This window comes from Sus scrofa, chromosome 7 (assembly GCF_054392235.1).
Source record: "Sus scrofa isolate SSC_HxYL_T2T_F1_AM1 chromosome 7, Sscrofa_HxYL_maternal_Yorkshire_Landrace_v2.0, whole genome shotgun sequence".
In the NCBI taxonomy this organism is placed as follows: domain Eukaryota; kingdom Metazoa; phylum Chordata; class Mammalia; order Artiodactyla; family Suidae; genus Sus; species Sus scrofa.
Window position 1 is genome coordinate 5,368,437 of NC_139389.1, and position 27,657 is coordinate 5,396,093.

Here is a 27,657-nt window from a genome sequence, read left to right on the forward strand (position 1 = left end):
ATTTAATCACTGCTCTTACTCTGTCCTACGTTACATTATCATTAGCGGTTTGGGCCTCCTAGACTTTCAGCTTCTGTGTGTACTAACTGCCTTAAACTTGACAAACTAAAATCTTTCACCCCTAGTGGCACCTTGCGAAGTAGAGGACTAACAAAATATCAGCTGCCCAGCTGGGCGTGGCACACCGAGACCCTCCTGTGCCTTCAGACCGCTCTCCAGACCCTGTGCATGCCCTGCACCCCGACACCCCAACGTCCTGCCATCTCACCCAGGGCTCAGCAGCAGCCCTGCTGTCCGACCTGGCCCGCCGGGATCCCACTCCTCTCAGGCAGCCTTCCCACCCGGCCTGACTGTCAGGTCCTGTGGAAGGCCTGATTCATCAAATTGTTGAATTTCTAAACTTTTTTCTTTCTTTGTCTTTTGTCTTTTTGTTGTTGTTGTTGTTGTTGCTATTTCTTGGGCCGTTCCCGCGGCATATGGAGGTTCCCAGGCTAGGGGTCCAATCGGAGCTGTAGCCACTGGCCTACGCCAGAGCCACAGCAACGCGGGATCCGAGCCGCGTCTGCAACCTACACCACAGCTCACGGCAACGCCGGATCGTTAACCCACTGAGCAAGGGCAGGGACCGAACCCGCAACCTCATGGTTCCCAGTCGGATTCGTTAACCACTGCGCCACGACGGGAACTCCTCTAAACTTTACTATTATTTTTTTTTTGTCTTTTTTTTGCCATTTCTTGGGCCGCTCCCGCGGCATATGGAGGTTCCCAGGCTAGGGGTCGAATCGGAGCTGTAGCCACTGGCCTACGCCAGAGCCACAGCAACGCGGGATCCGAGCCGCGTCTGCAACCTACACCACTGCTCACGGCAACGCCGGATCCTTAACCCACTGAGCAAGGGCAGGGACCGAACCCGCAACCTCATGGTTCCTAGTCTGATTCGATAACCACTGCACCACGACGGGAACTCCTGAATTTCTAAGCTTTATACCCACATTGAGAATTGAGCAGAGGGTGTAGAGATTTAAACTCTGGCATGGTTAATTTTTTTTTTTTTTTTTACAGTGTCAGATCTGACCATTATTGTGGATTAACCAGCATCCCAGAGAAATGGAGACAGTTAACACTTGTTGATACACACGCACACAAAAAGGCATTCTTTTCAGAGTGACTTAGTATTTTTAACATTTCTTAGTAAGTGTATCTTTAGTAGTTTAGAGCAATAAATAAGTTATAAAAGTACTTATGGGAACCATAGTTAAAACATCAAATTATCGCCGGAACTTAAATTCTTGTGCTATTTTTTTCTTCCACGTCTGAATTTAGTTAAGATAGAATTCAAATAAGCAAAGCACTACCCAGCAAGTGATTGGCACTCTTAGGACTATTCATTAAAGAACTCATCTGCAGGCAGGAATGCTTTCTTTTCTAGAAGAAATATACACAATATACGCTAGGCTTTAGGCTCAAAGATTTATATTTCCAGTCGGAATCTGGTGGGTATTTTTTGTTCCATGTCAGAGTCCTATTCACTTTCCTCCAAGAGACAAATACCACTTTCAGGGAAAAGATGGAAATGTTGAAAAGCAAAAAAAGAGAGGTCTGAAATTTGCATTATAAAGCCATAGATGGTGCAATTATGGGACCACACCTCCACAACACAGCATCAACGAATCAGCCACCTTTTAACCTTTTAAAATCACTGCACAAAAGAAAACAAATCCAGAGAATTTTTTATCGAAACCAACTGCTAAAAATACGGCGAAAACAAAAGCCCCGGAGTTACAGGCCCCATTATCCGAATGACCCTCTTTTACCTTTTTCCGCTCCTGTTCCCTCTGTTGGAGTCTACAGACCGAGGCAGTAGCTGCTTGCACTGAAATAAAACAGACAGTGGGTTTTCAATCAGCAGCCCTTGTTTAAGGGGAGACGTACCTGGATTAAAAAAAAAAACACACTCGGATAGTTTTAGTTCTCAAGAAACCACACAAAAAAAGACTTTTTTTTTAATGAGTTAAAACTCAGTTTTTAATAAGTTACAATTGCTGGTCATGGAGCGGGGGGGCTAAAAGGGAAAAAACAGGCCGGCCAGTATAGTCAGGCTGTTCTACCATTCGTGAGCCTTGAGCTGCATCTGGCAGGACTTCCAAAGGCAAGCTGTCGTCGTTGGGGACCCCAGAATTCTCTAAATAGGTCTGAAACACCTGACAGATGTCCCTTCCATCTGCCGAGGAAGCCTTCCTATCTCCGTGACTCACACACTCCCTCCCCTCCCCCTCTTCTTGCTGGCACCTCTGCTCTCCCGCAGGCAGTACCTGGCATCTAGAATGCCTCAACGACTTTCTGCGCTTCCTCACACCCCTTCTCTCGTCTTCCAGCTCATCCTGGCTGCCACTGCCAGTTCAGAGGTCTCTGGACCTTTCACTGAGTCATTTCTCTTTGTAGTGAGTTAAAACTGTTGGTAATCACTGTAGGATTATGTGCTAAGTACTTTCCAGGTATTACCCCTCTTAATCCCACTTTCCTACTAGGTGAGAATCACTATCCCATTTTACAGATTTTTGGCATCTGTGAAAAACTGCGCCATAGGGAGTTCCCACTGTGGCGCAGAGATAACAAAGCCAGCTAGCATCCATGAGGATGTGGGTTTGATCCCTGGCCTTGCTCATTGGGTTAAGGATCCAGCATTGCTGTGAGCTGTGGTGTAGGTCGCAGATACAGCTCGGAACCTGCGTTGCTGTGGCTGTGGCGTAGGCTGGCAGCTACAGCTCCAATTGGACCCCTAGCCTGGGAACCTCCATATGCCATACGTTCGGCCGTAAAAAGCAAAAAACAAAACAAAACAAAACTGCAGCATAAAGAAGTGAAATGATACTTGAGGTAATATGACTACAGGTACAGAAATCAGGCCTTAAAATTTGACCTCTGGCCCTGAGGACTTGGCTCTTCAACACTCTACTCTCATGATTTCAGCAATAAAATTGGTTTCACTCCATCAGGGGTTCAAACCTCTTCATCTACTGGACTGAGTTTTGAACACAGGGGTCTTTCACCTACTTCGCAGGTCGGTCGCAGGCAAGAGCCCGTCAGTCAAGCGTGGAGCTGAGCTCGTGTTACTCGTGTCACGGACCTTGGACACGTCTGCTCGCTCGTTCATTCAGCCACGGGTTGTGTGTTTATTGAGCAGCTGCCACGTGCCAGGTACCACCGTGGCTACTCCTAGCCCCGCAGCATCGTGGTACCTCATTTATAAAATGAACCTAACAGCCACCACGAGGCCTCAGACGGACAGAAGAAGAGATGAGACGACGCGGTAGGTACTACGCTGACGAAGTTTAATAAGAAGAGCCCCTTAGAGAGGTGTTTCCCACACGGGAAGCGGCCAAGAGGCGTCACTGCTACCAGGGCTCGGCGCTCGCCCCATCCTCCCTCACTCACTCCTTCCTTCTAATCAAAGTCTTCGCGTGCTTCGAACCCCGGCTCCAGGCCTAGTGCCTTTATGGAGCCCTTCCACATACGGATTTTCTCTCATTTGAAAGTCTTTCTTGAGGTATGCGTGTGTTCTCCCGCTTAACCACGCACTGGTTTAACTGAGGTTTACTAAGGGTTCCACAATCGTGCCTTTCTATCCCACCCCGCCCGGCCCCCCAGTTCAGACAGGGCAGGGGCTGTGATTTCTCTTTCAGAAAAATGCTCTGTCCCTCCCTATTGGAATATGGCAAAGAGGAGGATGCAGAGTTTTTTAAAAGTCGTGTTTTGAGCAGTAACCATTCATTTTAGTCATAGCAAAGATAATACTTCAGTACTTAAAACTCAGTTCCCAATCATTGTTTGTTCTAACAGAGAAGCCGAAAACAAAACAAAGGGAGCCGATTAGATCTGCCTTCTTTCTGTGGCATGTTAATATTACATCATCTCTCCCGAGCAGTAGTTCCATCATGTCCTGTTTTTCTTGTCTCTTTTTTTTTTCCTGGCTCTGAACAGAACTTTAAGAAAAAGCCACTTTGTGGTCTCTGGGTACCTCAGCATTTTAAGATCATTCTAGGCTTAATCTAAAAGAAGACTTAGGAGACTGTGGCATTTAGTTTGTCGCTGGGAGTGGGTGGCCTTTAACAATTCAGCGAGATCTGACAAAGGCCGGCTTTTGCTCCTCAGGATAATCTTCCGACTTGGCACATGCACTTGGAGAAACTGCAGTCTCTGGAATGATGCACTTTTTCTTTCTTCAGCCCCATGATTGAAAAAAAGTTTCCTTTCCGAACGGCGTGAAATCTGCTTCTGCAGCATCTCAGAGACCCGCCTGACCAGGCCCCGCGCCCCGCTTTGGAGGCCGCAGCCTCTGCCCGTCCCGGCGAGACGCGCGCGCGGAAGACTCAACGCCCCGACTCGTTCTCTCCAAACCCAAAGGGTCTGGTACCGCGCGCGGTAACTCAGCGTCCCTAGGTCCTCACGTCAAAAGGAAAGCAAGTCACTCCGTCTGCCGGCGGGGGCAGGCGGTCAGGTGCGCCAGGGGCGCAGGTGAGGCGGCCTCTCACGCACCCACCTCAACCCACAAGCGCCGACGTCGCGGCGCCGAAGCGCCAGGCTCTGCTCCGGGGGCCGAGAGGCTGCAGAGAACAGCGCCCCTGCTCGTGGGGAGACAGCGCCCCTGGGCGGAGACGGTCGGCGAGCCGGGGTGACGGATGCTCCGGAGCAGGAGCACAGAGCGAGGCGGGGAGGCCGGGGGAGACGGGAGCGCAGAGGCCCCGGGGCAGAAGCGGCCCTCGAGGAAGGAGGAGGAGGGAAGAGGAAAGGTCGGAAACGACAGCGGGGGGGTGGGGGGGTGGGGGGGGGGCATCGTGCAGAACATTCGGGCCACTGGGAGGGTTCGGGCTTGTACGATAAGCAAGGTGAGGCGCTTCTGATGCAGTAAGAACAAGAGCCAAGCTGGATTTTAAAGGGACCATTAGGATCTCTAAGCAGAGAACAGGGAGTAAAGAGAGACGCAGAGGTGAGTCACGGGGCGACGAGGAGAGCAATCCAAGGGAGAGATGACTGCGGCTTAAACCAGGGTCATCCGACTCCGGCGACATTCTCAACGTTGAGCCAAAAGGATCTGCTAATAGGATACACAGGAGGGAGGGAGAGAAGGAAAAGGGGGAGGAAGGAGGGCAAGATCAGGAGGAAAAGAGGGAGGAGGAGAGAAGAGGGAAGGCGGGAGGTGGACAGAGAGGTGGGCAGGGAGCACTTCGGAGACAGCAAGGCGGCCGGGCGGGGGCGGGGGGGACGGGAGTTCCGCTTTTTCAGCCTGAGGAGGGGGGGGGGGGGAAATGGCGCTGCCATTACTGCAATGGGATGAAAGGAACTGAGGGAGACGTTCCAGCTCAATTCTGGACAAGTTACTCTGCTGACATGCTTGCAAGACACCCAGGTGGACTAGGCAGCTGGATATAAAAGTCTGGACTTCCAGGAGTGGTCCAGGGTGAAGACGTAAATATAGAATGACGGACTGCTACCAAGAAGCATTATTTAAAGCTGTGATGCCATATGAAATCACCAGGCAAGTGTGTACAGATGGAAAAGACGTCCCAGAACCCAGCCTCGGGGCCCCCCAATGTCACAAGTCCAAGAGAGGAGTAGAAACTAACCAAGTACACTGAGAAGGAGAAGCCTGCGTTGTGGGAGAAAAGCCGGCAGAAAATGAGTCCTGGAAGCAAGGGGGACGGACTTTCCTTAGGACCTTTTGAAAGACACGCAGAAGCATCATCCTGAATTTGAAGAGGCCTGAGCTCTGGAGGCAGAACAACTAAGTCTGCACGATGGTTCCTCCAGTTGCCATGGAGAAGAACCATGGATGCTGAAAAACACTACACATTTCTGTTTCCTCAACTGTAAATACAGTGGGGAGAGGATGATAAATATTCACACGGTTAAGATAGTTAATGAAGAAATTACAGGCAAAAATTCTGATTAGTAAAGTGCTGTTAAAGTTAGTACTTTAAGGAGTTCCCGTCGTGGCACAGTGGTTAACGAATCCGACTAGGAACCATGAGGTTGAGGGTTCAGTCCCTGGCCTTGCTCAGTGGGTTAAGGATCTGGTGCTGCTGTGAGCTGTGGTGTAGGTTGCAGAGGCGGCTTGGATCCCACATTGCTGTGGCGCTGGTGTAGGCTGGTGGCTACGGCTCCGATTAGACCCCTAGCCTGGGAACCTCCATATGCCGAAGGAGCAGCCCTAGAAAAGGCAAAAAGACAAAAAAAAAAAAAAAAAAAAAAAAAGTTAGTACTTTGAAAAATGAGTTCTTAAAAGATTTCGAGTACAGAGGCAGAGTGAAGCAAAATCAAACTCAATCTCCAAAATATCTTATAAAATAAATAAGAAGCTTTTTAAAAAGGCAAAAAAAAAAAAAAAAAATGAGTTTCCATTGTGGCTCAGTGGGTTAAGGATTCGATGTGTGAGGATGTGGGTTCGGTCCCTGGCCTTGCTCAGAGGGTTTTGCCATGAGATGTGGTGTAGGTTGCACACACGGCTGGGGTCCAGCATTGCCATGGCTGTGGCATAGGCCCCAGCTGTAGCTTCAATGTGACCCCAGCCTGGGAATTTCCATATGCCGCAGGTGTAGCCTTAAAAGGTGGGGCGGGGGGGGGGGGAGCAAAGAAAAAAATCCATTTACTGAACAACTAAGAATTATATAACTACATTTACGCTTTGAAAAGTGGTGTCCAAGAACAGAACACAAATTCTATAAAGAACTGAGATTCCTCACCTACCTTAACTGCTCCATCTCCCCAACAATGAGAAAAAGAAAACAGGAGTTCCCGTCGTGGCGCAGTGGTTAACGAATCCGACTAGGAACCATGAGGTTGCGGGTTCGGTCCCTGCCCTTGCTCAGTGGGTTAACGATCCGGCGTTGCCATGAGCTGTGGTGTAGGTTGCAGACGCGGCTCGGATCCTGCGTTGCTGTGGCTCTGGCGTGGGCCGGTGGCTACAGCTCCGATTCAACCCCTAGCCTGGGAACCTCCATATGCCGTGGGAGCGGCCCAAGAAATAGCAACAATAACAACAACAACAACAAAAGACAAAAAGACAAAAAAAAAAAAAAAAAAAAAAAAAAAAGAAAAAGAAAACAGGTTGACATCATTCTTTTTTTTTTTTGTCTTTTTAGGGCTGCACCATGGCATTCGGAGGTTTCCAGGCTAGGGGTTGAATTGGAGCTGCAGCTGCTGGCCTACACCACAGCCACAGCCACGCTGGATCCAAGCCACGTCTGCCACCTACACCACAGCTCACGGCAACGCCGGATCCTTAACCCACTGAGCGAGGCCGGGGATCAAACCCGCAACCTCATGGTTCCTAGTCGGATTCGTTTCCACTGTGCCATGACAGGAACTCCAAGTTGCAATCATTCTTGTAACTCTAATACGCTTTCATTTGTAGAGAGAGTGGGCTGGGGAGAAAGAAATATAATATGCGAGAGAGAGAGAGAGAGAGAACAGACAGAAAGCATCCATTCTGAAAGATAACTAAAGAATGCTTCATAGGTCCTTTGAAATACAAGACGACAGTATGACTTTTTAAAAAGAGATCAAACATAGAGCCTGAAAAGTGAGACTGCAGAGCTAAGGAAAGAAGCAGAATTACAACCACATCGTTGCAAATCTAAAAATAAATTAAAAACAGAGAGAAACGGAACAGTCTAAGACTACATAAGTAACTGGCGACATCATTACTGCAGAATGGAAAACAAACACCATAATCCCTCATCCGTAAACAAAGTTCCGATCCACGAACAGGAGGCTGGGGAGGAGGGGCGAGCGGGAAGGTCTGCTGTCCTGACCCCCCATCCCTCGTCACATTAATTACTGCAGAAACAACGACACGACGGTAACGTCTGCACTTTTCAAATAACTACCTTGCTTTGAATGATCTTTTAGTAACTACTACCTTTTATAAAAAGGAACATTTATTTCAAAGTATTTCCTGTGTTTTACTTGCGATTTTTATTCTAGTACATTCGAATAAAATTTAAAATTGATACCTTAACTAAAAGCCCGTCTGACCTCATTCTTAGCAAAGCTCTCCCTGAGCCTCAAACCCTCCCATCCATTCATTCGGCTTCCACTCCTCCATGCATCCCTCTGTGTGAATACACACACACAGGTCTGGAGTGACAGTCCTCAAAGTTAAGCCACAACGGCTATCTTTAGGTAGTTCAGGTAATTTACTGCTTTCTTCTTTTTCTTTCTTATTTCCTTACTTCTGTTTTCTTTTACTTAGCATATGTCCTTTTGTTTAAATATTAAAAAAAAGATAAAGTCACTGCTCTTAAAAAGAGAGAGGAAGGCAGGAAGGGAGAGAAAATTCTTTTACTGTGGCTTTGTTAGTTACTTTGAGTGAGGAATAACCTAGAGGCTTTCTGTCCCTCTTACCCCCTAAAATCAAGGACAGGTCCTCAATACTAAGCAAGATTTCTAGACGACCAACGTGGGCAAGTCTACAAGCTTATGAAATGCATAAGAAGTAGATCCTGAACACTCGCCAGTGTCTTCAGTATGAGAAAAATGTAAAGCCCATATGTTTTTTCCGTCTTTCTAGGGCCACACCTGGAGTACAGGGAGGTTCCCAGGCTAGGGGTCGGATCTGAGCTGCAGCTGCCGGCCTACACCACAGCCACAGCCATGCCGGGTCCAACCTGAATCTGTGATCTACACCACAGCTCATGGCAATGCTGGATCCTTAACCCACTAGGTGGGGCCAGGGATGGAACCTGCATCCTCATGGACACCGGTTGGGTTCTTAGCCCACTGAGCCACAACGGGAACTCCTAAAGCCTGTATGTTGATGTTACTTTATGGGTTACTGTTACATATACTCTTAGAGCTCCCATTTTTTAACGGTTTTTTAGGGACTACAGGTGAGTTTTGATTCCAAAGCTTGTGCTCACCAAAGACAAAGACACTTTGCTAGGATGCTCTAACAGTCTCTGTTTGAACACTCTGAGACGCGCCCTCCCCTGCCCCCCCCACTGCTCCACAGTTGCTTATTATTAGACCAAGAGCTTAAGACCCACCACCCAGTTCTGAGTCGTTCAGCTGACCACACTCCCAGCTCAGCTCTCAAACATGCAGAGATGAGAGAAACGTGGCAGATCTGCTAACAGACACAAAACGAAACTCAACTATCACTGACCTGGTAAAGTATTGCTTAGGTCGCTGTATCTCCCATAGATAAACCCCCTCATAAGCAAGCCAGCAGCACCTCACGAACAAATGTCAAGTTTTTAAACATGAAATCTCCCAGGAACAACAGCTGGGTCCAGGCCAATTTTAAAAACTACGTCGGCTCTAAAAGCAGATACTTATCTCCACTGTACCCTGATGCTCAAGACACTAGCGACAAGGAAACACTTAGGCTGGAGCCTGCTCAGGAAGCCGTGTCTGCTCGTAGCAGCGAAATCTCCTCCAAAGCCTGCAGCTCGTGGTTTCTCATGCTGACAAGGAGGTGCTCCTCGGAGGCTGAAACGTCCATAATGACTTCACACTGTCTGTGTTTTAATTCTTCCCTTTAGGAGGACAGCATGGATTCCCTGTGACCAGTGAAACTCAGCGATTTCATTGTGGAGACTATGCTTTTAACATGAGGCTTAACACCAGAAATAGCTTTGGCCCATGGTTCCCGTCACGGAGCAGCACTCAAGAACCCAACTAGCATCCGTGAGGATGCAGGTGCAATCCCTGGCCTCACTCCGTGGGTTAAGGATCTGGCGTTGTTGTGGCTGTGGTGTAGGCCAGCAGCTGTAGCTCCAATTCGACCCCTGGCCTGGGAACCTCCATAGGCCTCGGGTGTGGCCCTAAAAAGCAAAAGCCAAAGAAATTAAAAAAATATATATTTTGCTTAATGAAGAAAGTGATAAAATACAAACATTTATATAGGATTTTTTTTAACATTAGAAACACTCATATCCCGTTTGAAAAAGAAGATTCATTTCACATTCTAATCCCTGGTCATCGAACTTTTTCTCACAGCCAAGTTTTTTTAAGGTAAAACATGTTTCGATTTTCTTACATCCACCGTGCTTTGCAGGATCAATGCTCTCAACATCCGGGGCAACACAGTAAGCACGGGCGCACCACCTTCTCTGTGACTTGCCTCTCACGGGTCCTGCTTAAGAAATCTCTCTCCACCTCCCTCCAAACACGGGCGAAGCCCACCCTGGCGGAGCATCTGAAAGCAACACCCACAACGGCGGGCTTACATCTCTGGAGAACGTGGCTCAAGCTGTCTTCCATGGTTTCTGTACATGTGGGGAGAGTGTGTTCATTTGTTTCATGGATCATGTTCTTCAAGTTTTCAAGCGCTCGCATTTCTCGAAGACCACGTTTCTCCTGTTAAAAGAAAGCACACAGCTAGTACACACTGTGTCTTAAGGCTTCATAACTACTTTCTGGGATTTCCACCCAGGTTTTGGTTGTTATGTGACTACTCACTGAAACGTACACAGCCTTCTTCTAATGGAAGCATTTTTTGAAATTATGAAATGCTTCAAAACGTGTTAATATCTTCATACCCCTGTCTTAAAATGGGCATGAGAAATACTAGAAGAACAAGAGACCTAGATTTGACGTGTTTCATTCTGAGATGATCTGACTTGACATTGCATTTTGTTGCTCTTATCATCATATAGCTTCTATTTTATTCTCTGATTCCACTTTCCTCAAATAAAAATGTGTGGTAAAGTAAGACACTTTAGACACTTTAGACACTTCCGACACTTCCTTCTGCAGAAAAGAGTTAACACTGGGCCTGAGACCAGAAAGGCCTGCTTGCAAGGCTGGCATCTGGGGACTTGACCAGCAAACCTACCCCACATGGTATAAAACTCCCCGTAAATGAAAAGACACCTCTTTCCTGCCCGGGGTCTGAATTTTGATAGATGCGAGGCAGAGGCTGCCTACCTGTCCAGCCCCCAGTGAACACCCCCGACTCCCAGGCTCAGACGAGCTTGCCTGGGAAACAGCTCGCAGGTCACGACTTGTTCCCGGGGACCGAAGCGAGTCCTGTGAGACTTCACAGGGTGAGGAGGACCCTTGGAAGTTTCCGCTGGGTTTCCTGCAGCCTTCTCCCCATGCACCTGTTCCCTTTGCTGGTTTAGCTCTGCGTCCCTTGCCCAGAATAAAGCCTCACCACCAGGAGGACCATCTGCTGAGACCTGTTAGTGAAACATGAACTTGGGGGTGGTCTTGGAAGGGAACCCATCCCCCCTTCAGAAAGCTGAGCTGAAACCACCCTCTCACTTGAGGGTGGGCTAGACTTAGTGACTTGCTTCCAAAGAACCGAGAGGGGAATGAGAAAACGATTAGCCTCATGTGGAGTCAATGAAGGTGACATCACCCGTGACGTCATGGGTGCAGCACGCACCTCCTGACGGAAGGCGACAGGAGGGCACTTCACGTCTCTGGTATCCTCTCCCACAACCAGAGTTTAATCTTAAGAAAAACATCAGACAAACCCAGACTGAGGGACATTCTACAGGATGCTGGCCAGGACTCAAGACTGACAAGATTCTGAAAAACAAGGAAAGACTGAGAAATTGCCACAGACCAAAGAGGGCTAGAGAGACATGACAATTAAACGCAGTGTGGTGCCCTGGATTAGATCCCGGAACAGAAAGAGGGCTGTAATGGAAAAACTGGTGAAATCCAAGTCAAGTCTGGTGTTTCATTAGCAGGAATGTACGAATGCTGGTTTCTTAGTTTTTGCCAACGTACTGCAGTAACGTAAGACATTAGCACCGGGAGAAGGGGGACGAGGGGCATCCAGGAGCTCTGCACCGTGTCCGTGACTTCACCGTAAGTCTTAACATAATTCAAGACGAAAGGCTTACTCTAAAAAAGAAGGGGGATAAACTTGATTGGCAAGAAATCATGCTCGTGACTGGGGGTTTTGGTTTTGAACCATCCTTAGGGAGCAGCTGTGGTCAGGTTTTTACTCTAATGCTTCAGGAATAAAAAAGTTATATAGAAATTTATATAAAAGTTGAGAGAGGATTAAAATAATGAACCCTATGTACTTATCACCAGGCTTCAACTCTGGCCGGCTGTGCCCTCGACAACACTGCAAACATCCTCCACTCGCCAGCCTAGATTCTTTTTAGGCAAATCTCAGATAGTAAATCACCTCAACTGTGAATATTTCAACATCTACCTTTAAAAGACAGACTCTTCTTAAAAAAAAAAAAAAAAAAAAAGAGTAAGACCAGACACCTCCCCCCCCCCCGCGCCTCTCTCTCACACACACGCCCTGGAGTCAACAATAAATCTCTAAAACTAAGCATTGAGGGAGTATGCACACTCCCGCAAATGTCCCAATGTTTCTTTTTTATCCCCCAAGTCATTTAGGCCAACATCTAAATAAGATTCATACACTGCAACTGCCTAATGTGTTTCTTAAATCTTACATAATTGAGAGTTCCCCTCCCTCTTTCCCCTACACAATTTATTGAAAGAAATGTGAGTCACCTGTTCCGTAGTTTCCCACAATATGTTTTTCCTGAATGAGTCCTAAGGGTGTATTTAAAGACGTTCTTGGAGTTCCAGTCCTGGTTCAGTGGTTAATGAACCCGACTAGTATCCATGAGGACTTGGGTTTGATCCTTGGTCTTGCTCAGTGGGTGAAGGATCTGGGGTTGCCGTGGGCTTTGGTGTAGGTTGAAGATGTGGTTCGGATCACCCCACATTGCTGTGGCTGTGGTGGAGACCGGCGGCTATAGCTCTAATTCAACCCCTAGCCTGGGAACCCCCTATGCTGCAGGTGTGGCCCTAAACAGACAAAAACAAAACAAAACAAAAAAAACGCTGTTTTAAAATTTTTTGAAACAATTTCTCTCAATTTCCACTATTCTAAAACTTAGGTTTGCTTTACTACATGTTACTTGATTTTTAGGGATGGCTCCTTAAAATTTCACCTTTTAAATTATGTAAAATACTTACATGGCCCCTAAATCTCATCTATAAAAGCATGTATATTCACAAAGTCTTGCTTCTATCACTATCCTTTGTATTCTCTCTCTCTCTCGCTTTTTTTTTTTTTTTTTTGGTCTTTTTGCCTTTTCTAGGGCCGCTCCCTCAGCATATGGAGGTTCCCAGGCTAGGGGTCTAATCAGAGCTGTAGATGCCAGCCTACGCCACAGCCACAGCAACGCGAGATCTGAGCCGCGTTTGCAACCTACACCACAGCTCACGGCAACGCCGGATCCTTAACCCACTGAGCAAGGCCAGGGATCGAACCCGCAACCTCATGGCTCCTGGTCAGATTTGTTAACCACTGAGCCACGATGGGAGCTCCCCATCACTCTCTCTTTAGGTAATTACTTTAAAACTTTATCCTCCCATTGTTTTAACTATAAGGATATACATCCACGTATGTACACATGTACCTATATATAAACACACATGCAGATATATAAACGTGTGTAGACACACGTGTAATTGTATATATGTGAGAGTACGTGTGTGTGTGAATATATATACATATATTCCAATTGTTTCCTTCTTAAACAGGAACATGATATAAGCTTTTAATCACTGACGTATGGTTGATTTACAACGTAGCAATGACTTCTACGGTACGACACAGTGATTCAATGATACACGTATACGCATCCATTCTTTCTCAGATTCTTTTCCCATGTAGATTACCACAGAATACTGGGGCGAGTCCCCGCTGGCCAGTCACTCTAGACACAGTGTGCAGGTGCCGACCGCAAACCACCGTCTGTCCCCTTTCGTAACCACAGGTTTGTTTTCAAAGTCCATGAGTCTGTTTCTGTTCTGCAGATAAACCCTTGAGCATCCTTTGGTTACGTTCCACCCAGAAGTCATGTATGTCTGCCCTTCACTGACCAACCTCACTTAGTACGATGATGTCCAGCTGCAGCCACGTGGCTGCAGGTGGCACTATTTCATTCTCCTTTATGGCTAACATTCCGCGGTACACTGGCAAGCACATCTTCATCCGCCGCCCTGTTGGTGGGCATTTAGGTTGCTTCCAGGCCTTAGCTATCGTAAGCAGGCCTGTTGTGAACACCGGGGTTCATGGATCTTTTCGAAATACAGTTTTCTCTGGATACCCAGGAGTGGTAACTCTAGTTTCAGTTTTCCGAGGCGCCTCCAGACTGCTTTCCGTGGTGGTTGTTTCGATTTACATGCCGACCGACAGTGCGGGGCCTTCTCTTTTCTCCACTCTCTCCAGCCTTCACTGTCGTAGACCCTTTGATGATGCCCGTTCTGACGGTGCGAGGTGGTACCTCGCTGTAGCTCTGACTTGCGTTTCTCTAGCAACCCGCGATGTTGAGCATCTCGTCATGCGTGTTTGGCATCTACGCAGACTTCTCTGATTTCACTTCCAGTCAAATTCGTCAACACACATGCATAAGTACACAGGCTGCCTCTATGTGGCCACGTGGTCTATGTGTGCTCTCTTCTGGGTTTCTCCGTGCTTTTAAAAAGCCGGCGGCGTTTCTGCCTCACAGTTATGTTTATGCTAATTAATACCTGATATAATACCCTCTCCCTGAGGACCCCATGCGGAGGGGCGTCCTTTTACTCCCAGCTAAGATTTACAAGATGACGAGTGAGGCTGCTCTCCTTTTCACGCAGCCCCTGCCCCCAAACCCCATTCTCTGAGAGGCTGTGTCTACACTGGAGGACACAGAGCCAGGGCATGCAACCTGGCGAGACTCTCTCTCTTATAACCACCGTTTAGCCTGAAAGAACATGCTGTACTAAGTGAATTTGTACCCTCACCTTTTTAACAGCCCATTAGCGACAATTATTAGTTTAAACAACAAAGAGGCCCATCTGGTCTGTGCTTATTTTTATGCTGATATTTTGGCTAAGGTGTACTGTTGACACCTACTACAAAAGGATGATTATAAACTAATGTCTATTTGTTATATGAGTTATTTCTGGGGTAGGAATTCTCAGAGCACAGCTCAGCACAAACGAAGCTTGTTTTCCGAGGTATAACACCCCATCAAATTACACACACAGTTAATTTTTCTCAAGTTGAAACTGCTAACAAGTGCTCATGGAATGTGCTTAAAACAATGCCTGGCACTAAACACTTAAAAATATTAGCCATACTCTTCGTTAATACTCTTAGTACAGTTACTATTATATTTACATTAAAGATGTAATTTGGTCGTATTAGGAAATGAGAGAACCAATGCAATAGTTAAAATTCTCTCTCAATCACAAAGTCAGTCAGTTCCACGAGGCTTTAGACCATACTGGAGACAAATACGTTTAGCATACGCCATGTGGGATAGACCGTTTCCTGGTATTTAATAACCTGACAGTGACTCCCACAATCTAATAAAAATGAGAGATCAGATGTCAAGGGAAATTCTGCTTTTTCCTGCCTTTATCAATTCAACTCACATTCACATGTATCAACATGAATGTTGACAACACCTGTAATCACGATATTTCTCTGAACCATCCTTTTTTTTTTTTTTTTAAATCCCAATTTTAATCACATTTCCTCTATTTTTTCCCTATTTCCCTAACATCTCTTCTTCAAAGCAAACACCAGCCCCTCTCAGGTGGGAGTCGTTTCTGGAGCTGTTCCCTCTTCTGAGCTCTCAATCACTCTGTGCTTTTTTATCATCAAAATTCCGCCATGACAATTCTTGACGTTCTCAGCAGACTATAAACTCCTGGAGGTGGAGACTGTGTCCTACTTATTTGTGCCTAGCTGGTGTGACCGACAGTTCTGGATCCACTCCCCGCTTCTCTCAATACCCAGTACTATCTGGTGCTAAGTGTGCATGTCACAGAGCCACAGAGTGAAGGCCGGCTGTCACCCCCGCCTTCCTTTCTGCTGCATGAAACACACGTCACAGCTGTGAGCGTGGGCACAGGAGCAGCACAGCAGGGAGGACAAGGGGAGGCGGGAGGAGGATGTTGACATCGTAGGGCCGCCAGGCCTGCCCGGCTCTGGGTGCTGCCAGAGAGAAGCAAGCACTTAGGAGAGCCACTCTCCCAGGGGTCTGTCACTGGTGCCCTACGCCTTCTCCATGAGACGCCCAGCACGCAGTAACCAGTCAACCAAGCAGTCAGAGAATGACGTTTGCTAAAGATGACCGAAGCAACTGGTACAGGCCGCACGGCCCCGAGCCTGAGCAGCACAGGTCTCTCCTCGGCCCTGAGGAGGCGCCGGCATCTCTGGGGCTGCAAAGATAGCGCTGCAGCGACCATGCCTTTACGTGCTGGCACAACCAGGCTGATGCTCACTGGTGCCCTCCCCCCGCCCTGCTCCCTGCTCGGGGATCTCTGTCCACAGCACTTGCTGGAATCAAGGGAATCCAAGAGGTGGGTCCAGTCCAGAGCAACTGTCCTCAAGCACTAACCAACACAGAAAGAGAGCAGAGAAAGAACCTAAATACTGTAACAGAAGGCTGACAATTTAAGTAATGCTGCCACCGTGTGGCACTTCCTCCCTTCTTGCAGAAATGAAATTTCATGAAGGAAAAGACGATCACTGCCGTGTGCACTGACTTCTTAAAATATATCAACTATGAACACATGAACTTTTATTTTATTTTATTTTATTTATCTTTTGTCTTTGTTGTTGTTGTTGTTGCTATCTCTTGGGCCGCTCCCGCGGCATATGGAGGTTCCCAGGCTAGGGGTTGAATCGGAGCTGTAGCCACCGGCCCACGCCAGAGGCACAGCAACGCGGGATCCGAGCCGCGTCTGCAACCTACACCACAGCTCACGGCAACGCCGGATCGTTAACCCACGGAGCAAGGGCAGGGACCGAACCCGCAACCTCATGGTTCCTAGTCAGATTCGTTAACCACTGCGTCACGACGGGAACTCCCACATTAACTTTTAAATGCTAGCCAGTTCTTCTTGAAGTGAACCACGCTGAAATGGTACTGAGAAGATGAAACTTGAGGACCTACTGTGCAGCACAGGGAACTGTATTCAGTATCACGTAATAACCTAAAATGGAAAAGAATCTGAAAAAGAATGTATGTATGCATGTGTTTATATACACGCATGTATGTACGTGTACATATACGTGTAACTGAATCACTCTGCTGTTCACCTGAAACACCGTACACCAACTGCACTTCAGTAAATTAAAAAAAAAAAGAGGAGTTTCCTTCGTGGCTCAGTGGTTAACAAACCCATCTAGTATCCATGAGGACACAGGTTCAATCCCTGGCCATGCTCAGGGGTTAAGGATCTGGCATGGCTGTGAGCTGTGGTGTAGGTTGCAGACGCAGCTCGGATCCTGCATTGCTGTGGCTGTGGTGCAGGCTGGCAGCTGCAGCTCCGATTTGACCCGTAGCCTGGGAACCTCCATGTGCTGCGGGTGTGGCCCTAAAAAGACGCACACACACAAATTAAAATACACAAATTTTTAAAAATTAAAAAAAGACAAAAATTCTAAGAAGCCCTGACAGCTCTGCCTTGCCATCCCTCCCTGTCCTGATGAGGCACTTTCATTAAATAGACGGTGTTAGTATTTGGGCCAAGAGAGTAAAGAACCGTAAATAATGCACATTATCTATTCAAATCTAAATCTCTAAAATGCTTATACATGGAATCGAAACTATGGCACAAATGAACCTGTCTACACAACAGAGACAGACTCAGATACAGAGAAGAGACCTGCGGTGGCCAAGGCGGAGGGAGGGGGATGGACGGGGAGTTGGAGGTTGGTAGATGCAGACTATTCCATTTACAAAGGATGAACTCGACCCAGTCTCTCGGGACGGACCGCGATGGAGGAGACATGAGAAAGGGGATTTACACACAGGCACGACCAGGTGACTGCTGCACAGCAGAAGTGAACGGGCACAGCGCTCTAAGTCAGCACTAAGTGCGTTCAGCTTTTCTCCCGGGAGCTGAGGGGCGCTGTCGGAGGATCACAGAAAAGGCGGCTGGGCCCAACGTAAAGGGTCGTGTCCACGCGACACAAAACCCTCGGCAAGATGGACCGGGAGGTCCCTAAGGACCACCCCGAGCACTTTTCAGGAAAAGGAGCGACTCTGTGACAGCCGGAGAGAAGGGAAACCCTGCTGACAAAGTATTTCCAAGCCCCTCAGAGACCCTTGGTCAAGGACAACCCGCGGCGGCCCTGCTTCGGGAAGGGTGGGCCCGTGTCTGGGTCACTCACAGACGCAGCACTGGTTCCTGACGCGACGCCTCACTCCGGAGACACGCTCAAGACGCGGTGTCTGCCCTCCCACAGTAAGCCCACAACTGTCACACCCAGTGTGAAAATCGTATCCTTTAGTATACACTTTCCATGATGTTTATGCCATTTGCTTAGCAAATCCCTATATCCCTAAAAATACTAGACATTGAACCAAAACTCATTCAAGATATTGCATATTCTAGATGAATACATTTTATTTGTCTATGCTTTTTTAGGGCCGCACCTGCAGTATACGGAGGTTCCTAGGCTAGGAGCTGAATCGGAACTACAGCTGCCAGCCAACGCCACAGCCACAGCAACACCAGACCCGAGCTGCATCTGCAACCTACACCACAGCTCACAGCGACGTCAGATCCTTAACCCACTGAGTGAACCCAGGGATTAAACCTGCATCCTTATGGATACTAGTTGGGTTCGTTACTACTGAGCCACAACGGGAACTCCTAGATTAATACATTTTAATTTGATTTCACTTGCCTTTCTCTTAGTAACAGTTACCGACATTTGTCTAACATTGATCTAACAGGGATTTTTTTTTTTTTTTTTTTTTTTTTTTTTTTTTTTTTTTTTTTTTGCTTTTTAGGGCTGCAGCCAAGGCATGTGGAGGTTCCCAGGCTAGGGGTCAAATCGGAGCTGTAGCTGTCAGCCTACACCACAGCCAGATCCTTAACCCACTGAATGAAGCCAGGGATTAAACCTGCAACCTCACGGTTCCTGGTCGGATTCATTTCCACTGCACCATGACGGGAACTCCTGACAGGGATTTTTTAAAAAATGATACATCATTTAATCCTTAGAAAATCTCTGCATTACATACGGCTTTTCCCATTTTTTAAAAGAGGAAACTAAACCTTAACGAAGCAAATAAGCATAGCCAGGAAGAGGGATGCCAGCATTTGAACCTGGACATGCCAGCCACACCCAGCTCCAAGGCCCAGGTTCTCCAGGCTTTAGCACAGCCTCCGCTCCATGCAGAGCTGGGAAATTTCTCTCCTCTCCGGCACACGCCCATCTCCTGATGGTGGCTGTCCCCACCCCAGTTAAAGGAGGTGCTGCCTTCAAAGGGAGTGAGCTCTTGAACGTGACATATTCTGCGGCTGAAATGTACCAGCACTTCTTTCGTCCTCTGTTCAAGACTCAGACTCACTCACACGGCCCTTTCCCAGAAGCCACCTACATTATCCAATGAGCGCTCAGCCACTACCTGCTGTGCGACTTGCCGCACACTGTTGTCCATCTCTGTGCTCAGTTTCCATTAGGTGAGGGCTGGATCAGGGAAGCCACCTTAATTTGAAAATTCTATGCTTCTTTTAATATTGAGTTGACCTTTACAGCTACATTTACAAATTTTAAAAAATAAAAATTATTCAGAATTCCAAATTAACCAGACCGGCAAAAAAAAAAAAAAAAAGACAAGACTTATGAAAAGCCAGACACTGGAAAAGCCAGGTTTTAGTTCAAACTCTGTTAACTGTTCTTCTGGATAATATTAAGCACCTACAAGGTACAAGACATTCTTTCAGGCATTTTGAACACAATAAAGACAATCAAATAGCTATATTCTAACGAAGGAAGACAATCGATGAACAAGAGTAAGAAAGACAGAGGTAATTCTAAGCGCTTGTGGTGGGTGAGAGGGTCCCTGAGATCCCAGCCCCCATCCACACACACCTCTCAGTTCCTCACACCCTAATGGAGCTGCTGCCGCGAAGCGCCTCTGCAGGTACAGCTGAAGTGTCAAATCAGCCGACCCTGGAGTTCCTGCTGTGGTTCAGTGGGTTAAGAACCTGACCAGTATCCGTCAGGATTCGGGTTCAATCTCTGGTCTCGCCCAGTGGGTTACGGAGCTGGCGCTGCTGTAAGCTGTGGTCATGGATGTGGCTCGGGCCGGGTGGACCCCCAGCCTAGGAACGTCCATATGCTGCAGGTGTGGCCCTAAAAAGACAAAAATAAATAAGTAAATAATTTTTAGAAACACTCATTCAAATCAGGCAATCTTAAGGGACCCGACTTACTCAGCTGAGTGTGGAACTGAGCAGGGCCCGGTGGGGCTCTGGGCTCAATGGCCTTTCTGTGTCCCCCATTTCTTGTTCTTAGGAAATGGGCCTGGTTCAGCCTCCACGGCCTTCCCTGGGTTCCTAGGGGCAGGTTCGGACAGCTGCTGATCAGGGAGGGGAGGGGATGCAGAGACCAGGGAGGAGCAGTCAAGAAACAGGGCAGCACGGCCTTGGGGCAGGGTCCTGGCTCCCTCTCAAGGGAGGCACAGAATAACACAGGCGTCTCACACACCCAAGTGAAGACTTATTTTCCTGATGCTTTCGTTTTGAAATGAATATTTTAAAACTGAACAGCTTGGAGCTCTTCCTTCCGCTTCTCCCTCACCTGACTATACGCTAAACCCAATCACCTGTAAGCTAAAGATGAGGCACCCTGGGCACGACTGCCTGTTGGTTAAAGATTACTAACACGTGTTTTTCGGGAACTTTACTAGTTTGTTCTCTCTCATCAAGATGCCCCTTCCACGAGGACTGTTACTCTAGGCAATAACCCAGAAGACCGCCCCCAGGATCCCACCCAGACTGGACCCCAGCTTCCACGACTGAGATTCCCCAAAAGAAAGAATGCATGTCCGCCCCAACCCTGCTTCTCATCGGAAACCCTCTTTTTCTCCTTTTGGCTATGAAACTGCCTGCAGTTCTTCCCCAAGGGGGGGGCACAGTCATTACAGCATTTGCCTGCTGTGGCCCCCTTTGCCTTATGCTGCAGCTCTGTTCCTCGACCTTGAGAGCTCTGTACCACAAGATTTCTGGACTTTTTCGGGGTTTATGGAAAGGTGCTCACCCAAAACTCTGTCTCTGTGTCTCTACTCGGCACCCACGGACAGAGGCCAAATTTCAGCAACAGGACCTTAACGGGACCTGGGCTCTTCTCAGCGAGAGAGCCTGCAGCAGGTCTCTGAAGACGGAAGGGGCTGTGCAGCAAGGAATGGGTGCAGTCCCAGGAGCAGAGAGCGCCGCGGCTGACAGCAATGAGCTTGGCAACAAGCCGAGTGCTGCCACAGTCCCGTCACCCAGAAGGAGGCCCCCGGGCACCAAGTAAGAACAGAGCCTGGCCAACCCTTTACACTGAACCTTGTAAGCCCCTGAGCAGAGTACCCGCCACGCTGCGCCCGCCCAGACGTTATTCTCATTACTTTATCTACATTATTGTTAATACACATCTTTATGTAGCATAAGGAAGTGGTCTCTGGTCAATTTTCTATGTGCGGGATAACTATTTATATCCTACAACAATAATAATGACGAAAGTAACTAACAGTTATTCCCAGGTACCAGACAATATTCTAGGATATACACACCTTTTTTTTTTTTTAGTCTTTTTGTTCTTTTAGGGCTGCACCCACGCACATGGAGGTTCCCAGGCTAGGGGCTGAATCAGAGCTACAGCTGCTGGCCTACCCCACAGCCACAGCCACGTCAGATCTGAGTCACGTCTGTGACCTACACCACAGCTCATGGCAACACTGGATCCTTAACCCACTGAGCGAGGCCAGGGATCGAACCCAAGACCTCATGGTTCCTAGCCGGATTAGTTTCCGCTGCGCCACAACAGGAACTCCATAGGATAGACACACCTTTAATCTTCACAAAAACCCAGGTATGATGCAGATTTTGAACTCAGAGATGGTGCCTTATGCTGCAGCTCTGTTCCTCTACCTTGAGAGCTTTCTGGACTTTTTCGGGGTTTATGGAAAGGTGCTCTCCTTTTAGCAGGCTCAGACTTCCTGATTGGTGCCTCACTGAAAATAAAACCCCAACTTACACAGTCACACATCGCTTGTGTGACACCACTTACCATCTACCCAGCAGCAGTTTGGGATGCAACGGTTCACTGCTCAGTGAACCTGCTGTGCACGTGCAAACCCCGTCATAGGAGACAGGCAGGCTGGTGCCTCAGCACTGCTGGGACACAGCACACGAGCCGGGTGGCAGATGGAAAAGCTAGGAGAGCGGCCAGGTCATAGAAGGATGCTTAAGCGCTGTCCTATAGAGAGAAAATGCTATCAGAGGGTTTTAAAAGGCGAACTCCTGTCAGTGCGCTCCAGCAGCAGGGCAAAGACTGGCAGACTGGGCTGAGTGAGCAGGAAATTACCCTTCTGTATGTTAACACACTAACAGGGCAATCTTTTTACCCAAGCAGTTTCAAATACTCACCTCAAATTCTTTCACAAAATAACGGGTTTCACCTTGGATGACTGGTCTGTGATCTAAAAGCCTTGAATGAATTTCTCCAAGATCTGTAAAGACAACATGAAATCCCAGGTCAATCAATGCTCAGTGGCACAATTTCTCGCTCGTCTCACTCTTGCGGTTCCTCATAAACAGATACAAGTTAACATCTGCTTCAGACTATGTACTAAGAGGAAATCTCACCCGCTGCTAGCAAACCGGGAAAGTGCTTCAGAGAGCAGTGTGGCAACATCTAATAGAGCCAAAGACACGCGACTAGTAAGGAAGGTGCCCTAGGAAAACTCTTACGCACATGAGAGAGAAATGTATAATGTTTATTACAGGATGAACATAACGTCAAAAAAAAGAAAAAAGGGGAAACAAACACATTCATAGCATGGCTACTGCAAACCAGCGAGTGAAAATGGATACACGAGAGTTCCTTTTATTAACATGGATAAATCCCACAAACATAATGTTGGACAAAAAAGAAAGTTTCAGGGAGTTCCCTTGCGGCACAGAGGGTGAAGGATCTAACCTGCATTGTTGCTGCTGTGTTGAGGGTTCGATCCCTGGCCTGGGAATTTCCACAGGCCATGCCGACTCTGGCCTCACACTTTTGCTCACACTGTTCCAAACTAAGCCCCCAATACCCTTGCCCTCTCTTCTCGACTGCTCACACTTTATTCTTCAAGCCTCGGACCAGACACTCCATGCACGGGAAGCTCCCCCCACCTCCTAACACCCACCCAGGGACCAGAAACACTCACAGACCCGGCGCGTAAGTACTGAAGCCATCTACGTATTTCCCTTTCACCAGATCCTGGCAATAAAACTCAACAAGTACCTTTTCACAACTGAGAGTCTTCAAGTAAGGTGAACTAAAAACCTATTTTCAGAACAAAAAGAGTAAATAGGGCCACCAAAAAAGCCAAGGAGGTTCTAGACATAGTTTCAATTATTACTAAATTTTGGATTAACGTGAAAAAGTTTCCTCGGAACTATCGTCTTTGAAAGAAAATTAGATCTGAAACTAATATAATATTGTAAATGAACTATACTTTGATTCTAAAGAAAGTACTACTTGGAGTTTCTGCTGTGGCGCAGTGCATTAAGAGTCCGACTGCAGCAGCTCAGATAGCTGTGGAGGCGCCGTGGGGTAAAGGATCCAGTGTTGCTGCAACTGTGGGAAGGATCACAGCTGTGGCTCAGATTTAATCCCTGAGCAGGAAACTGCCGTAAGCCACAGGTACAGGCTTTATTAAAAAAAAAAAAAAAAAAAAAAAAAACCTTACATCAAAAGCCCAAATTTCTGTTTATCAAAGGACACAACCGAGTGAAAAGGCAACCCATGGAGAAAAAGAACATATGCTGCTCGTGTCTGAAAAAGAATTATAATTCAAATTAGAAAAAGAACTCCTACAACTCAACAAGAACAACAAAAACCAACTACCTGATTAAAAAATGAGCAACAGGAGTTCCTGTTGTGGTGCAGTGGTTAACGAATCCGACTAGGAACCATGAGGTTGCGGGTTCGGTCCCTGCCCTTGCTCAGTGGGTTAACGATCCGGCGTTGCCGTGAGCTGTGGTGTAGGTTGCAGACGCGGCTCGGATCCCGTGTTGCTGTGGCTGTGGTGTAGGCCGGTAGCTACAGCTCCGATTCGACCCCTAGCCTGGGAACCTCCATATGCCGCGGCAGCGGCCCAAGAAATAGCAAAAAGACAAACAAAAAAAAAAAGAAAAGGCAAAAAGACCAAAAAAAAAAATGAGCAACAGAACAAATCGACATTTCTCCAAATAAGATACACACATGGTCAAATAGCACATAAATAGAGGCTCAACATCACTAACCTTGGGGAAATTCAAAGCAAAACTGCAAGATACTATCTCACACCTATGAATGGTCACTACCTAAGAAACAGAAAATAAGTATTGTTTTTGATGCGGAGAAATTGGAAACCTTGTGAACTGTTGTAAGAATGTAAAACAATTCAGCTGACATGGAAAACTGTGTGCTGACTGCTCAAAGTTAAAAAAGGGACTTATTGTTTGATCCGGCACCTCAGTTGTGGGTATACAGCATGTAAGAACCTTACCAGACATTCCTACATCACAACAGCCAAAAGTGGGAAGCACCCAAGTGTCCGTCCATGGATGAATGGATATACAAAATGTGGTATATATACACACACACAATGAAATATTTAATTTTCAGCCTTAAAAAGAAAAGGAAATTCTGGAGTTCCCTGATGGGTCACTGGGTTAAGGATCCCATGCTGTCACTGCTGTGGAGTGGATTCCATTCCTGGCGGGGAACTTCCACATGCTTTGGGTGAAGCCAAAAAAATTAAATTAAAAAAAATAAATAAATAAAAGGGAAGTTCTGATGCAGGAATGCACCCTGAGGTAATTATGCTCAGTGAAATAAGGCTTTGAAAACAAAGGACATGCATGATTTCATTTACATGAAGTACCTGAAGTAGTCACATTCAGAGACAGAAAGCAGAAAGGTGACTGCCAGGGGCTGGGGGTGAAGGGCAGGTTGGGAAGTTAGTGTTTAACGACTACAGAGTTTCAGTTTGGTAAGATGAAAAAGTTATGGAGATGGATGTTGGTGATAGGAACCATGAGGTTTCAGGTTCAATCCCTGGCCTTGCTCAGTGGGTTAAAGATCCAGCATTGCCGTGAGCTGTGCTCCAATCTTTCGTGGCTGTGGCTGTGGCGTAGGCCAACAACTACAGCTCCAATTAGACCCCTAGCCTGGGAACTTCCATATGCCACCGGTGCGGCCCTAAAAAAGGACAAAAGACAAAAAAAAAAAAAAGGGGGGGGGGAGTTAGGATAAACTTCAGGGGTTCCCACTACAGCTCAGGCTCAGGGGGTTATGGACCCAAGGATGTCTGTGAAGATGGGGGATGCGAGCCCTGGCCTGGCTCGGTAGGTTAAGGACCCCCTATTGCCGCAAGCTGCAGTATAGGTCACAGGTGCCGCTTGGATCCGGTTCTCCTGGCTGTAGCATAGATCCCAGGTGTGGCTGGGATTCCACTCCAAGCCCGGGAACTTCCATATGCTGCAGATGCGGCTGTAAAGAGAGAGAAAAAAAAAGATAAATTTCATATTACATGCATTTTGCCACCATTTAAAACTTCTTACAATAATAGTTCACTAAGATTGCACATATAAACAATTATAACTTACCCCTAACACCTACGCACCACGCCCACACTAATTAAAGAAACAACCTGAAGTCTCCACAACTCTAACAAATACAGTTAACATGTTAACCTAAGGATGTCATTCTTGGATCAGTGTTGAAGGACTCTGGAATCCACCAGGGCTTCAACATCGCAGGACGATGGGGATGCGGGGACAAGCAGGGGGTTAAGAGAGGATGAAGATGAGAAAGTGTATGTCTAACTGGCAAAGCTCCTACGGCACAAAACAGAGTGGTTGAGAGCTTGGGGAATCAAACTAAGTCAGCTCCGTGAGAATCCCGGCTGTAAGTAGGTCATAAACTTCTCCCAGCTCCAAGCAGACCGGACAAAGGGACAAAGTTACACTTGTAAGGCCTTTCGTGTTTTAAGACGCTTGCGTATTCTCTCGTTCACTTCTTCCACGCACGATCCAGAAGCAGACAGGGTCAGGGCGTGGGTAAAGCCAACAACCAAGGCACACACCTCCTAACCGCCCTGCCTGGGAACGCGAGCCCTTCCCAACTCCCAAGCTCAGGGCATCACGCGTGGGTTGTGAGCCCTCGTCCAACCCGGCGCTGCGCGGGGCCCCGGGTTGGGGAAGTGGGAGGGGCGGGCCGGACGGTTCCCGGGGCGGCTTCTAAGAGGAAGCAAGGCGCGGGGTGGTTTGCTGTTACTGGGAAGCACCCGGCGCGGGGAAACAGGTGGACCGGGGTAGAGGCCCCCCGCCCCCACCACCCCGCCCCCGCCACAAACGCTCGTGCATCAGGGAGCAGGGGGTCGACCTGGAGTTCGGGCCCAGATCAGGGGGCGCGCCTGGGAGGTGAGGCTGCGCTGGGTTCCACCGGGGAGATTCGTACCCTTGATAATGAGGTGCGCTGGCGAGCTTGTGGTCCCCAGTGAGTCCCTCTTCCTGCCGCCGCCGCCGCCGGCGCCCGAGGGGGCCTCACAACCCGTGGGGGTCTCCGTCCCTCCGCCACTCATCCCGACCAGCTCCGCCCACCCGCGGGTGACGCTGCGCATGCGCAAAGCTGAGCGGCTGGCTTTCCTGGCGCGCAGTTCTTAGCGTCATCAAAGGGCGTAGGGGAAGCTGAGTCTACCCAGCTGGCGGTTCCGGGAAGGCACCTGTGGTGTAGTTAGGGACGCGACCATGAAGAAGCCGGTGCCGCCATGCTGGATTAGGGCAGATGCTCTGGGACTAGGAATAGGAAGGTGCCTGAAATGAGAGCTAAACGTATTCCTCCATAAACCTGCTGGAATTTGTGTTAGGTTTGAGGAGAAGGACTCCAGTCGCAGAATAATATTAACAATAATGGTATAAATATATTACCTATATCATTACGTGCCACCAGTATTGTATAGATGTTGACGTGTGTTCATTGCCACTTTGGGGAACAGTGTTGGCACTTCTTTCTAACAAATGAAGAAAGGAGGTTAGAGATTAATGCTCCCAAATCACTTCTCAAACTCATTCATTGCCATGTGAGGAGTAAAAGGAGTTCCTGTGGGGGATCAGCGGTTTAAGAACCCTACAGTATCTATGAGGATTGGGGTTCCATCCCTGGCCTCGCTCAGGGGGTTAAAAGATCTACATCGGGGTGAGCCAAGGTGTAGGTCGCAGTAGGCTCAGATCCCACGTGGCTGTGGTGTAGGCCGGCAACTGCAGCTCAGATTCCTCCTCTAGCCTGAGAATTTACGTATGCCGCAGGTGGCCCTAAAAAAAAAAAAAAAAGAAATATATGTTCTTGGCATTTGTAATTATAAAAATCTCATCTAGTTGTTATATGGACTAAGATAAAATGCAAGTAATTAGGAAAGGGGCCGTTTTGCTAGGCTGCTTTAATTCGTAGTTGTGAAAAGACAATTACGCTGTTGCCATGTATCTAGCGCTGCTATTTGGTAAGCTCCATGAAGTTCATCTTGAATTCTCAACAAGTCTTCACGCCTGTTCAAAGGGCAGACAGCACAACTCTGCAGTGACTCCTTTATCTCCTGGGCTTATCCGTGGTTCTAAGAATCATTTCTTAAT

At 47.7% G+C, this 27,657-nt stretch overlaps 1 protein-coding gene across 3 annotated transcripts in view; it reads right to left on the reverse strand.

The window, feature by feature from the left end:
- BLOC1S5 (biogenesis of lysosomal organelles complex 1 subunit 5) overlaps nt 1-26,635 on the reverse strand; it is a 41,050-nt gene extending 14,415 nt beyond the window's left edge. Inside the window, exons 1-4 of one of the 3 annotated variants that reach the window (XR_014808822.1) lie at nt 26,489-26,635; nt 22,423-22,505; nt 8,730-10,359; nt 1,815-2,687 (exon numbers count right to left, since the gene is read on the reverse strand). Coding sequence is in view for 2 of the 3 variants with exons in the window: in NM_001098591.1 (NP_001092061.1) it covers nt 1,815-1,873; nt 10,230-10,359; nt 22,423-22,505; nt 26,489-26,612 (396 nt within the window). In the remaining variant the exon portion in view is untranslated. 3 annotated transcript variants of the gene reach the window in all.
- Nucleotides 26,636-27,657: the final 1,022 nt, after the last annotated feature.